The sequence below is a fragment of the Biomphalaria glabrata genome, chromosome 7, assembly GCF_947242115.1.
Source record: "Biomphalaria glabrata chromosome 7, xgBioGlab47.1, whole genome shotgun sequence".
In the NCBI taxonomy this organism is placed as follows: domain Eukaryota; kingdom Metazoa; phylum Mollusca; class Gastropoda; family Planorbidae; genus Biomphalaria; species Biomphalaria glabrata.
This window is the reverse complement of record NC_074717.1, coordinates 11254036-11269194: the sequence shown is the minus strand read 5'-3', so window position 1 is coordinate 11269194 and position 15159 is coordinate 11254036. Positions and strand designations below refer to the sequence as shown.

Here is a 15159-nt window from a genome sequence, read left to right as displayed (position 1 = left end):
TGTCGCGTCTCTAATTACCAACCAACCTTGTTTTGGCAAGATCTTTGGTCAGGACATGCCTATTTGTATTTTTTAGACACTTTTTTATGCATGTAAATGTAAATGTACAGAAATAAGGCCAGAAACGTGATCACTAGATACTACACTGGTAGTGCAAGGGACGTCACTCCTGTCTTCGCTCGTGTCTGTCCCCTGAACAATATTTCTGACAATAATGTCTAGCATCGCAGTGATATAAAATACTAGGTAAAGTGCCCGTCTTTACAAGAATGTTAAATTATACAATATACATACAGTAAAATACTTAATAACTGAATTTAAAAAATTAAATATAAAAAAAAACAAGTAACATAGATAATTATATATGCATAAGATAGGATAACGATATAGATGCACATACAAATCACATATTTAAATATAAGAAAAACATACCACATACTTGTGACACATAGCAAAGCTGATATTAAGCGTAGTTGTATCAATTAGTTTGGATCAGTCATATAATTAAAATGTGTAATGTAGACTAACAGCTCTAATCAGTGCGATTAGAAATATTTTTAAATATTGTTTTTCATGCTTTTAGCTTTCTCAATATGCTATGATCCTATCACTTGTCTGAACCTATTGGAAAAGGGTAGGGTGAGAAAGAAGGAGGTATCTGTCGTGCACATCTGGAGTTGCTTCTTTGCGTGATGTTTTCTTTTCTGCACCATAGTGATTTGTGCGCTAGTTCCTAAGGACGCGCTATATTGGTGTCATTGCTCTGTTTGTTTTTGCTGGATAACAGGCCTTTATATGGAGCTCTGTTGTTGTTTTCTTCCCTAGTGTTAGGGACGCAGGCTTGTGACTCTGCTGGAGTCAAGCCTGATTTGTAGGCTTTGTTATGGTATGGACCCTACTTTGCTATCATTCATGGCATTGGGTTGTGGGCTTCGCGAGCCCTGATTGAAATGAGCTTATCAATTTTGAATAAATGGAATAATGTGTACTTGACCTTCTAAATGCTATTGGTATTTATTCATCATTCATGTCATATTACATCATCTATTCATTAAACTGATGTACTTTAACTCTTGTTGTTAACTGATATAGATTAACTTATCTTTATTACTTGTTTGTATAATTATCTAACATGTTGACTAATAAAATGTCAGGTGTGCCCGGGCAGACGAGCCACGGCAAAATTACAACCCCGACAGGAAGTTAATAATCAGCGTTGAGGTGGGGAGCCCTGGTAATTATATCATACCCTAGATAGACCTGTAAACCTACTTCAACAGTATCTTGGTGGTCGCTTTTTAAATGCATTTTTTTTACATGAACGACATGCTCCTCATGAACAGTCACCTCAGCCTCCTCAAGCCAATACACCAACCACTGTGCCAGCGAATTGCTTATGAAAATAGGTTTTATAGTTATCTATTAAAACGGGGACCTCAAAGTTTAAAGGGGGCTAATTTAACTTATACCACCACATCAGCCAATTGCATTTTTCCCTTGTTCAAGATACCAAACAAAATGATAATTACCAATAGTATATTAACTAATTGGTTAAATGTTAAAATTGATTCTTGTTTTGTCAGGTAAAAGAAATAATTGTGCAAAATTTCAGCTTGATCCGAGACTAAGTGTCGGAGAAATAACGTGTACAACCTTTTACCAGACAGACAGACAGAGTGAGTTGATATAAATTTTGCAAAATTAAACAACATAATTATTCAAAATAATTAATAAAATTTCCTTCATTATAAGCTTTGTTTTGTTAAGTATTTGTTACAAATATTTTACTTGTTTAAAATTCCTCCTATTCAATGCACGTTTGTGGACGTGTAGGGGCAGGGGTTAATTGCGAGAAGGTTTCCGTGCTGCCTCGAGCTCTCTAGATAGCTATCCTAGCAGTTTATACCACTCGGACACATCATTATACTATTTAAAGGCACATTTCTTATTTCATATGCTAGGACAAAGTCATACAAGAGCTCCTTCTTTATTACTGCCGTTAGAGCATGGAACGAGTTGCTTCAATCATTCGAAAAAAACAACGAATTAGTAGTGTTTAAGTCACTAATTAACATGTATGACTAGGTCTACACATGAAATGCATAGGACGTCTTTTGAACTCACGTCTGTATTTTATTGGAAATTTTCATGATAAACAACGACCAACAGACTTTACTTTTATCAACTAATGTCATGTACCCATTAGAGCTGGGTGGTAAAAAGCCCAGTCTTCACCAGGATTCGACCCCCGGTTCGGAAGCCAAGCACTTTACCACTAAGCCACCGCGCCTCCGATTTTTAGACCAGCACTAAAGTAAAAGGCGGTGAGCAGTTATGCTGGACAAATGACATCCTCGTTACCGTTGGTCATAGAAACATCATCTGTGCCCATACAACGCAAGGTGTGAAAGGGTTCCTTTACCTTTGTTATCATCTCTTTCGCTTTTAAAACAAAGTAAAGTTTATTATTTAGATGGAAGTTATATTTCTATAAAACGTCCTTGAGAATATTTACTTTATCTATTCATTTTATAATCATTTCACAATCTCTCTCCACTTCACTCATTCATTTTTTTTATTAGGTTCCTTACAACGCCTTCTTCTCCATCCTCACCCCATTTTTCCATATCGCTTTCCCTTCTTTTTCTATGTTACTATGCTTAGATAATGAAAACCGGATCTTAAAACTAGAAAAGAAACGGTGAGATAACTGTGTTTAAAGTACGAACATCTCCAAAGCCACTCCAACCTACACTTTTGTTTTGCTCCCCATGACATGTACACCAACTCTTCTTTGACATTTACGGGCCTTTAATATATACTTCATCTTTTTATCGTGTCAAACATTTAAAATCTTTATATCATCCCGTCTTTGGTAGCAGCCTTTCACAATTAGGGCCTACTAACAGCCTTAGTTTTCGCAGTGAGGCATTATGGGTAAGAATGAGGCGAAGACGGGATATTGAATTTGGGAATAATTAACCGTTAGGAAGACAACAAGGAATGGACGGGCCTGTTCGTGAAAGAGACTCGAATAATCCTGGCAAAATATTTCACAGATCATGTGTGGTGCACTAACGGTTCCAATTGTCTATTGGGTAGGTCTAATAGATCTATTAGGGGAGTCATTGTGCTGGTTTTACAACACCCTCATTCACTCTTTCTCTCCATAATTATTTTCCTCGCTCCGATAGTATTATTCATTTTGCTCATTTGTATTACCCTCTCCAGATTAAACTTTCAAAAACTATCAGAAAATGTTATATTTGGTATCGATATATAGGAGAATGCGTGCTCTTTTTACACAGCACAAATTTATGTTTATAAATCTAAAAATCCATTAAGTTTAATGTGTTCAAATCAACGTTGGCATCGACAATTAGGAGAGAGAGTTAATCGTCGGCTGTACATCATCTGTCCCGCGGTCAATTGTCTTTCAAACCGGTTTTCTAATTCTCTCTCTCTCTCTCTCTCTCTGCTCTTGTTACCTTTCAGGTCTATGCCCTTCTTAATATAACCCTGTCACGTCCTGGTCCCCCCTGGTGTTAGTCTAGTCAAAACTGTGTGTGCGTGTTTATATGAGAGTCGAAGTGGTATGACGAAGGGAAGTGGCTAAAGTTGACTTCCCTCAAAAGAAAAGGCTGTGAATAATGTATTAGCCATGGATATCAACACATAGATCTACTAGTAGTCTGCATGAACGATACTAATACTTCTAGACCTATACGCTCGATTTGGTTACTATAGCATTGTTTACATCTTGGAGGACATGGACATTTTAACATTGTTTTATTTCAAGGTAAATTTACTAATGTGACAAAAATGTATCTTTTGTTAAACAAAAAAAAAAAAACAACAACAGCTAAATGCATTGAGCTCATTGCCTTATTCTTATGTCTTTATGTCCCCGATAGCTACAGAGTTTCAGAAAATAACATCATTGTGGAGTGGTTCTTCGTAAACATGTTTATCATAAACTTGAATCAACTTACAGAAGTACATGTATTGCGATGGCAAGAAAATATTTTTAAAATATAAAGAACCTTTCAATGTATCTTTTTTTTAACCGACGAAACAAAATATATATATAGATATTCATGTGGTCAATGTTTTTAATAATTTAATATTTTATTAGTTAATAGTTAAAAAAAAGATCAAGGATGTCCTAATGAAGAATGTTTATTATTTTTTTTTATTAATAAAGAGAAGGATAGATCAAACATGTCACATAAATTTATGTTTCCTAATGTTCTAATTGATTTGGTCTTATACTTTAAGAATGTTAATTTTAGCCAAGTATGTGTTGTTCCAACATCATTATTTGTCATATATGTAGAATGTCACCTTCACCTTTCCCTTAATATGTTGGATCGTTGGGGCACCATAAAGATCTGTTGACCATCTTTCTCCATGACAGAAAATAATGTTCTTTTCTAAAGGAACGACTGAAAACAAGTCAAGTCTAATAAGATTTAAGGTGGTCGAGTTGTTAGGTGTTTGGCTTCAAGTTTGAACACTGGTGAAGAATTTTTAATTTATATTTATAGATCATCTCCCAAGTGATACTTTCATTTCTGGGGGGAACAATTTGATCATTTTTCTGAACACTTGAAGACCTTGTTGAAGACTCTAGTTTATGTAATCTGTCATAAAAACTGCTTGATTTTTATGAAAAAAAATATACTTTAGAAACCAAAAGTATTACGTCCTAGGACTAACTTTATGCACAATTGCAGGGGATAGCGGAGGTCTTCGAAACCCGACCTCAGTAAAGAGACTCAAGCCAATGAAACATGTATTGGTTACATAAATTTTAAATACGTCTATTCGAGTTACACTCTCACGGAGGAATCTAAATAAACATGCCAAAAAACGGTTCTAATAATTTTCCTAGAAATTTTACTATTGTTGCATATCGTTTAGAAAAGAATTAATAGCTCGTTGAAAGGGAGTAAACTCTAGTTGGACCGTTATCATTTTTCAAAGTATAAAAAAATAAAATAATTGGGCTATAAATTTGATTAGAAAAAAAAAAGGCGTACTCAGCCTTAGTGCATCGATAACTGAGTTGTTTATTAAATTACATAAGTTACTTAAAGTTTATTGATAGATTATCTGAGATGTGTTTATATATTTTATTTTTAAATCTAATATAGATAACGTCTAGATTCTAGACCTAGCAGTTGATCTAGATCTAGAATCGATCTTATGAGTTATAAATCAGAAGTCTAGATCTAGTACTATATATCTAAATAATGAAAGTATCAATAAATCATGGGCGTAGCCAGGGGGGGGTTGGGGTTCAAACCCCCCCCCGAAATGAAATCCCCCCCCCCCCCCGAGGGGGGGGGAATCGGAATTTAGTGACTGATTTTTTGCTTTGATTTTGTTTATTTTAGGTGAGATTTTAATACTAAACCATCACTTGCCCCAGCACAACCAAAGGGGTTTTGAGTTTAAAACCCCCTACCAGGGGTTTTTTAGTTTAAAACCCCCTACAAGGGGGGGTTCGAGTTTTAAAAACCCCTTCCAGTGGGGGTTCGAGTTTAAAACCCCTACCAGAGGAGTTCGAGTTTAAAACCCCCTACCAGGGGTTTTAAGTTTAAAAACCCCTACCAGGGGTTTTGAGTTTTAAACCCCCTACCTGGGGTTTTGCAGTTAACTTCCCCTCTTCTATAAAACAAAACAAAAAAAAATGCAAACAAAAATCCCCTAATTCCAAGAGCACAGTTAAGAAAGATTTTGATTATAAAACCCCCTCTAAAATTTACGATAAACCCCCTCTTCAACATAAAAAAAAAAACTAATTACGCACTCAAAATGTTATGAGCGTAGCTAAATGCTCAGTTTTGAGTTTAAATCCCACTTCAGCGGGGTTTGAAGGTAAAAAATACCTCTTTAATAATAAAAACAAAGCAAATTATACACTCAAAATGTTATGAGTGTAGTCAAAGGGAATTTGAGTTTAAACTCCCCTCCAGTGGAGTTTGAAGCTAAAAAGTACCTCTTCAATATAAATAAAAGCAAATTACTCACTCTTAAATCTATGAGCGTAGCCAAAGGGGTTTTGAGTTTAAACCCCCCGCCAGGGGGGTTTGAGATTAAAAAATACATCTTCAGTGTAAGAAAAAAAGCAAATTACGCACTCAAAATGCTATGAGCGTTGCCAAAAGGGGTTTTGAGTTTAAACCCCCATTCAGAGGGGTTTGATGTTAAAAATACCTCTTCAATATAAAAAAAAAAAAAGCAAATTACACAATCCAATCCAATCGGGGGTTTTGAGTTTAAACCCCTCTTCTACAGATGGCTTTTTTTTTAGTTTAAAACCCCCTCCAGATGGTTTTGAGTTTAAGATTCCCCTACAGAGCATTTTGAGGTGGAAAACCCCCAACAGATTATTTTGACGATAAAACTTCTCTTTTCGATATAAAATCTAAAGCAAACTACAGTCACTTAATTCCAAGAGCGTATTCAAGAGAGGTTACACATTTTTACCAGTGGCAGGGCTCCATTAATAAACTGCTGTGAATAGTCATCTGCCGAAATTGAAAAACACTAAATGAGGCTCAACAAAGATGGCTAAGACAGATTTTAGGAGTCAGTTATATAGATCGTGTCTAAATCAAAGAAATCCTATGCCGAACTGGTAGTCGACCCCTTAGTAAGATTGTGAGAGAGCGACGCATGAGGTTTGCGGGACATGTTCTCTGACAAAATGAATTACGCATAAGAAGAGTTGCAATGATATCCTAGTACAACTTGACGCCACTCATTCATGGAGATCCTCATGGCAGGTGGGAAGAGGCTTCAGACATTACCAGTGACAGATTTTTATGGATACAGCTTGACGGCAAATGCGCCGAACGGCGCGGTAGGGTCTAAGTCAGTAAGAATAGCACATTAGGTTTTTAAAATAAAACTTTTTAATAGCAGGAAAATGCAGTGTAGATACCTCAGAATATGGCTTTCAATACCAGAAATAGTGCTTGGCGGCGGGGCTTCGCCCCGCGATGGGGAGCTCCTAGCGCTCACCCAGACCACCTTGCTAGTAATGTCGGCGAGTCTACACTTTTATGGAAACAGCTTGACGGCAAATGCGCCGAACGGCGCGGGAGGATCTAAGTCAGTAAGAATAGCACATTAGGATTCTAAAATAGAAATTTTTAATAGCAGGAAAATGCACTGTAGATACCTTAGAATATGCATTTTGTTGGCTTTCAATATCAGAAATAGTGCTTGGCGGTGGGGCTTCGCCCCGCGCTGGGGAGCTCCTAGCGCTCCCCCAGACCCCATTGCTAGTAATGTCGGGGAATCTACAATTTTTCCACTAACTCCAGGAAGAACCTATTCTAGGGCACATTAAACGTCTTCCGAAAGAATGGAGGGTCAGAATGTAATAAAGATTATGTACACACACACACATAAATACATATGAAAACAAAATTTCAACGAGGGGGGTGGGGGGGGGGAAATCCACCCCCCCATAACCCCCCCCCCTAAAAAAAAACCTGGCTACGCCCATGCAATAAATAATTGCTCAATTATACACGCCCGCTGGCCTAATTGGTGGTATCGTTACTACAAGTAGCTGACAGTGTCAAAATCACAAGTTCGATACCCAGTTTGAGCTAATGAACATTTTAATCATTTTTTTTTATATTTTTTTAAATTTGTATAATGGAGGTATTGTCTTTTTTTTTAATGTACTTTGTGAATGTTTTTCTTGTCTCAATAAGAAAAAAAAACATTTGTATACTAACAACATATCGAAAACTGGAGTCGTACAAAGAAACTCAAAGCAAGCTTCACCATTCAGAATAGCTTGATTTCGTTCTTGTCTTGCTATTTCATTGAGTGTCAACAAATCGTCCCATCATTTCTCGTTTCATTGTCTCTCGGGGGCCAATAAACGAACTCATCTGCGTTCGTCTGCTGTCTTCAAGTCTTATTTCAAAGTTGTAAATTGTTCATTTTATGATGCTGAGTGAAGAGTCAAAGCTCTGTCACGTGTCTCTTACTAAACTATATAAGTCAAGTAGTTTGATCAGTCTAGGCTCGAATGAAAAATAAATGACCAAGGTTAAGGACGTATGTAGACATTCATCGGGAATTCATTTGATATGTACTCGTTATTGACCACCCATTTAAAAACAAATCAAATCAGCAACCACATACACGCGTCTCAACTATTCTGTCTTATTATTTAATAGCTTTTCTCTGAGCTTACATTTAGAAATGTGGTTAAATTTAGTTTTTTAATTTTCTTTATAATGTTTGTTAACAGTAAGTTGAGTAAGAAGAAAAAAAGAATACAAAAGTGCTATATCTAACTGGACTGATCTTGTCTAAGTCTAAATGCCGAAACAATTTATACGATTTTGATTACCAGGATAATGTTTTTAAGGAGAAAAAACACGGACCATAAATTCAAGTGGTGGTAGGGCATACACTTGACATATATTGTCAGAGAAAACATAAAGAAACAAGAGAACTGAAGAAATAAGAGAATTATTTTGTAAATGTAAGTATTTATTTTTTACTACAATGTTTATAGCAACTCACTCTGTACACGTTATTTCTCCCACACCCAATTTTGGATCAAGTTGAACAATTTTCACAACTATTTAGTTAATTAACAATTAATTAGTTAATTAACTATTAGTTATTTTGTTTGGTTCGAACAAGGGAAAAAATTGTACTTGACTTATGTGGTGATATAAGCTTAATTAGTCCCCTTTATAGGTTATTTCTTCAAAGTTTGAAAATAACAATAGGTAACTATAAACCTTGTATCTTTATAAACACTTCAATAGCTCATTGGTTAGTGTGTCGGATTGAGCAGGCATAAGCCCAGAGTTCGAATTCAGGTCGTTCACCCCTTCCCTTTTTTTATAAATGCTTTTAAAAAAAAGCGATTACGTTAGCATTCAAACAGACTGCCCCTTCTCCCCCCCCCTCCCTTTTGCCAACTGGTCCAGACAAGTGATAGGATCATAGCGTAGTGAGAAAGCACAAAGCATGAAATAGCGCTAAATAAAAACAATTGTTAAAAATATTTATAAACGCTCAGATTTACGCTTGTTAGTCTAGATCTATTAAAAATATAATTAGCCTACATTACTGATCTAAACTAATAGATACAACTACGCTTGATTTAAGCTTTTTTTTTTGCAAAAAACTTTATATATATATATATATATATATATATATATATATATATATATATATATATATATATATATATATATATATATATATATATATATATATATATATATTATTTCCTAGTCTAATTAGGCCTATCTTTTTGAATGAGAGCATCAGTTGGGTTTGATCCGTTCTCAAGGTTATTTAACCTGTTCATTTGTTTCTATTTCTATTTTGAATTGGATTCTACGGTGTACTGGAAACTGCATTAAAATCACACAAATAATGTTTTTTGGTTTTTACAATGTGTAAGTCATCCAACTTTCCGTATTCCATACACCGGATACAGCCAAAAGTGTGCTACTTATAGATTAGCCTCCATTTTATGAAAACCTCCATTTGTTTATTTTTCGACTATTTGTTTTCTAAATGTTAGATATTAGAGAGTTTCGTTTCGGGCGGAAAAAAAACTATAGAGAGAACTAGCTTTTTTTGGTGTATCCGGTGTATAGAACTAAAGGAAGTGTTCATACTCTAAGGAATACGATGATTTGTGTGTGTGCACTTTTTAGTTCTGCATACTTAAATTTTCTAAGCCTTCGTAGCACAAAATAATTTCAACATGAGGCTTTCACTCTATGACTTACAACTTATTTCAGAACCAATGGGCCACTAACTAGCAGTTATAACGAGAATTCATACGAAGATCCGTTGCTACGCTTGGAGATATTTTTGAAATTATTGCTCAATTTTTTTTTAAATTTACATCTAGATGGCAACAGTTTTAACATTGTTTAGTTTACCCCCACTAATTTTTCTTTCTATACAAAATAATCAAGGTTGCTTTTGTAAATAGACTACGAGCGACATGCTGTATCTCTGATAGAAAGGAAACATATACAGAATGGAAATAATAATAACGGTTGCCTTTGTAAAGATAGTAAGGAAACATTCACAACAAAAATAAACATAGAGTTTATATCTTGTTAAATATAAATCTCTTTTTCATTCAGTTAGTTGGATGTCAAGTACTGGTCCACCTGAAACATAATCAAAAACACCGAGAATTCGTGCCACTCCCCCCTTCCTAACTACACACACACGCACACAATGGGTTAGCGGCGTTAAAAAAAATAATTTACCTACTCCACGGTTGTCATTGATCCGAATCAATGGTTTATTTATCTTTTCTATAAGCCTTGTTATTATAACATTATATTATTATTGGCATACATTAGCATATCACACACTAAAATCTGTTTCTGTAAAAAGAAAAAAAAAACTGTAGATTCATGATACATAAAGCTCCTTTGCAGATCTGAAAGAATTACTCTCCATGACTTGAAAACAAAAAAAAGTTTTGTTTTTACTTTGTTTTCTTGACATAACAGGAAGACGCCCACTTGGACCTCATTCACCAAATCGTAAATAAACAACATTTAGCTACGGGATTCTCTATCTCTTCTATACAAATTACGATCTAATTTTTTTAATACACAATGGCTATCACGTGACAGTTTATTCCGTTGTTTTATCAATATTATCACGTGACTCAATGTTGTTTATTTACGATTGATGAATGAGGTCCACTGTATCCACATCTAATTCAAACCTATAGTTTATGAACATTTGTCCACATATTAGGCCCAGCTTATAAAGATGGGTAATTGCTAACTTTCGACAAAGTTTTTAGCTAAGCCCCTGAACATTAGTCCACAAGGCAGGGGCGGACTGGCATATGGGCAGTTGAGCAAATGCCCGGTGGGCCGGTACCCAAATGGGCCGGTGGGGCCTCTGAAATGGCCGCACGGATGCCACTATGGCAAATATCAAATTGTTAAAGGTTTTATAATATTCTCTTATAAAAAGGCTCTCTGGGCGTCGGGTTTAAAAAGAAATATTTCACAGACTCTACAGTGTAATATTATTTTAATTTAACACATTTGCCGAAATAATGTAATTATTCGTAGACAGTGCTATTAGTAAGCTTCATCCTTTTAGGGCCTACGTACTTAGCGATTAAAAAACAATATAAGTCCTATATTTCTTATAAAGATATAGAGTTTACTACTGTATTCATTCATATCGATACATTATCAAACTTAAAATAATGATTTTGAGGACAGGTAGTCTTTGTAATTGATGCCCATCATATGATATAGAATTTGTGGGTCGGATTGTATAGAAATGCCCGGGCCGATTTTGACAACCAGTCCGCCCAGGTCCCCCACCTCCTTCTCAGACATCTAGACATACATGTCTATCATTAGAGCCAGCATTGTTCTCAGCGACACATATCTACAAAGCACGCGTGACTAAACCGGGCTTCAGGTCATTGTATGTGGATACTTGCGGTATTCTGACCCATTTCTATAAACCAAACAATCTAAGATCCTTACATAGGACTAGTTTAAACACAGTCTGGTCAAAGTATTGCGAAATAATAGTATTTAGCTAAAGTGGAACAACTTGCTCTTACTACAATAAAAGTAAGAAAGCATACAGATAGAACTAAGAATACAGTTAGAACTACATAGCAATATTTTAAGTTCACTTATATCATGGTAACTTATTGATTTCTTTTGTAATTTAGGCCTACTAATGAAAACAAAAAGGTAACGTTGCATCTACAAAAACACATTCAATTACATTGACGAGTTAAAAATTCTAGGATTTTAAGCTGCCCCCCCCCCCCGAAAGGGGAAAAACGCTTTTAGTTTTCTGTGGACTGTCTGTTCGTCTGTCCGTCTGTCCATCCGTCCGTCCCGTTAAGATCTCAGAAACTAGAAGAGAAAATGAAATTCGGACATCATGATATTTTAGATCATTCAAAGTTCTGATGCAACGGCTACCTTTTTTCTTTTCCGAAAGTGAACAATCTAATTTTTTTAATTATATATGCAAGCAGATTTTTCAAAAATTACAACTCTTTTCAATGAAAAACTTCAGGGAAGGTAACTTGTTTTTAAAAGGGTCATGGACTTATTCATTAATAAATCAAGCTTCATTCATAGATTCGCTCATTGGTACAAAAAATTTGCATCTAAGGTCACAATGATAAAAGTGTCAATGGATCATTATAGAATATATTTTCCATTTATTAACTAACTCATTGAATAGAATACTGATTCAAATGCTTTTTTTAAAAAAAGAATATTGATACGAGCTTCGTTTTAGTTATAAGTTAAAAAAATAACGAATTACTTTTATAGCGCCTAGTTTTGACATATTCTCATTATAGGGGCCTACACTTTACAGTCTAAATAACACTAAATATAGCCCAGATCTAGATATATTTATAATATTAATATATATTATTATATATATTATATTATAAATGTATTAATGATTTGAACAAAATTTTAATTATTAAGGCAATAACTTATCTTCTGACAGCTTAGTGGTGCAGATTTATTTATTATGTAAACAATAGTAGCCACATTAAGAAATGAATCGCATACGAACGGCATAGTACACCTTAATAATAATAATAATAATAATAAGGCTAGTCTTCGAGTCCGAAGATCAGTGAGGTATGCAGTATTTGCCGTGGCTGCGCAGTCCCAGCTGTGACCTACATATTTTGCCAGATCAGGGCAAGCATAACCATTGTCCGCAGGTGGTCGATTTAGATTTTCTTTTCGCCATCTGCGTTTGTCCTCGGCAGCAGATTTTCTTTTGGTCTCAAATGTGTATCCCGCGGCCTTCGTGAGTGACCTCCAGCTGTCTCGTTCTGAGGCCGCATGCAACCAGGTACTCTCTTCTATGTCAGCCAAGGAAAGTTGACGCCTAAGCTGGTCTTTGAAGCGTTTCCGTGGGGCGTCTCTGTTACGTCGACCACCTTTTAGCTCACCAAAAAAGACTGCCTTTGGCATACGTTCGTCTCCCATACGGGATATGTCCCTACTCAGCGTAACTGTCGGATCAAAAGAAGTCCCTCTATACTGTCCATACCGGCGTTCGCAAGGACATCGTTGTTTGTAGTGCGGTCTTGCCACCGTATGTCCATGATGGAGCGCAAGCATCTTTGGTGAAAGCGCTCAAGAAGTCTTAGATGTTTCCTGTATAGTGTCCATGCCTCAGAGCCATACAGAAGGGTTGAGAAAACCACCGCCTGGTAGACACTGATTTTTGTAGGCAGGTGGAGCGATCTGTTCCGCCAAACTCTCGCCTGAAGGCGTCCAAAAGCTCTACTGGCCCTGGCCAGACGGTTATCAACTTCCCTTGAAAGTAAGGCGTCATTTGACACTATACTACCTTGTTTATTATTTGTGTTTATTATCATTAAGCGTATAGGTACCGGTTTGCAATTTTTTTATAATACGCTTAAACTTTAACGACTCGTTACTATTTAAAATTTGGTTTTATTTATTAGACTTGGTATATGAACTAATTCTTTGAATTGTCTTTAGGCCAAAGTCAAAGTTTGTTTTGAAGCCTGTGGTAGCACCAATATCAGACACGCAGAATGGGGAGTGCGACGGTGCTGCAGATTCTCAAATCGTTAAAGATGTGCCTTTGCCTGACGATGGTTTGGTGACAGAGCTAGATGAGAATGCTGTGGAGTTAAAGCGGGACCTTGGTCTTGGAGGAGGAATCTCATTCATTGTAGGATGCATTGTGGGTACGTGTTTCATTTTGATCTGGGCAACTCACTGAATTCGTTGACCTTGTCAAACCTATTTGGTATGTTTTCTGGCGCCCTAGCGCCTAGCACTCTTAAGTTAAAAAGAAAGTTCTTTGGCTTTTACAATTTTTTTTTGCTTTTTGAAATCAAGTCGAAAGTAAACTGTCTTTTAATATAATATACATATTTATAAACATTTATATAAAGCTACTTCTAATCGGTACTTTTATAAAATATATTTAAATTGTCTTAAGATACAAATAGGCCATTTAATGGTCAAGTATACATTACTTTCAATCTTGTTGACGTGTTTCACAGGAACGCTGTTAAAAAGGTAATTAAAGACCTAAAACTAAAATGTTTATGTACATGTCTAAACATATTGATGATATCATACGTACTAAAACTAAATAGTCCTAAACGTAATTTACCTGTTAACGTAGTTTTTAAAATGATTAAAACCAAAGTGCTATAATGACCGTCACGTGGTAAGTTCGAGCAGCCTTTCAAGAGACAATCGTTTTAAGTACAGAAAATGCACGTTTTATTAAATATTTCTCTTATTAGTAGCTTCACATTCTCTCCATCGGATACATAGTCTATTTATATATTGACCACAAGGTATGAAAATCTCAAATAATAAACTGTCCGCTTTTTTTTTTCGCTTTAAAATTATTGTTCTTTTTTTCTTCATCTTTAGGTTCAGGTATATTCGTATCGCCAAAAGGTGTTCTAGATGGAACTGGATCAGTCGGACTAAGTCTTGTAGTTTGGGCAGGCAGTGGTCTCATTTCTTTGATGGGTAAGTACATTGACTTTAAAACATAGAAGACGCTGCTTTTCAATCCTTTTTTTATACATTTACCTATCCCTTAGTCTGTTGGACCGTTGGGGCACCATGCAAGAATTGTCGACCGTCTTTCTCCATTCCTCTCTGTCTTTTGCCTAAATTAGAAAATATTGGAATGGCAGGCCCGTCCATTCTTTTATGTGTTTTCCCATCACTTTCTCTGTCTGCCTCTTTTTTCTTTTTCCTGGTAATTTTCCCTGAAGGAAGGTCTTTGCGATCCCCGAAGACCGTGTAATATGGCCAAATGGCCATAGATTTTTAGCTTGCGTTTTTTTAACGATAGTTAGCAGGTCATCGTGGGGTCCAATTGCTGTAGTAATCCTGTTTCTAATTCTTTGGTTTGTGATGCGGGCTTTAAATGTAATACCTAGAATCTTTCTGTAGCATTTCAGTTTCATTGCTGGATCCTCCTCTCTAGCTTTGCAGTCATCGTCCACGACTAGCAAGCATATAAGAATGTGACCATGACCAGGGAGCGCATCAGTCTCATAAGCTTTTCAATCCAGTAATGGTTTAATACTAGTATCTGTTACTT

At 35.8% G+C, this 15159-nt stretch overlaps 1 protein-coding gene across 2 annotated transcripts in view; it reads left to right on the top strand.

The window, feature by feature from the left end:
- The first annotated feature begins 3561 nt into the window (after positions 1-3561).
- LOC106075673 (b(0,+)-type amino acid transporter 1-like) overlaps positions 3562-15159 on the top strand; it is a 28185-nt gene continuing 16587 nt past the window's right edge. Inside the window, exons 1-4 of one of the 2 annotated variants that reach the window (XM_056035099.1) lie at positions 3562-3799; positions 8390-8521; positions 13560-13771; positions 14475-14576. In XM_056035099.1, coding sequence (XP_055891074.1) covers positions 8520-8521; positions 13560-13771; positions 14475-14576 — 316 coding nt within the window. In that variant the 5' untranslated portion in view covers positions 3562-3799; positions 8390-8519. Of the gene's footprint in view, positions 3800-8284; positions 8522-13559; positions 13772-14474; positions 14577-15159 lie in introns of those variants that run through there. The other variant, XM_056035100.1, reaches the window with a different exon arrangement.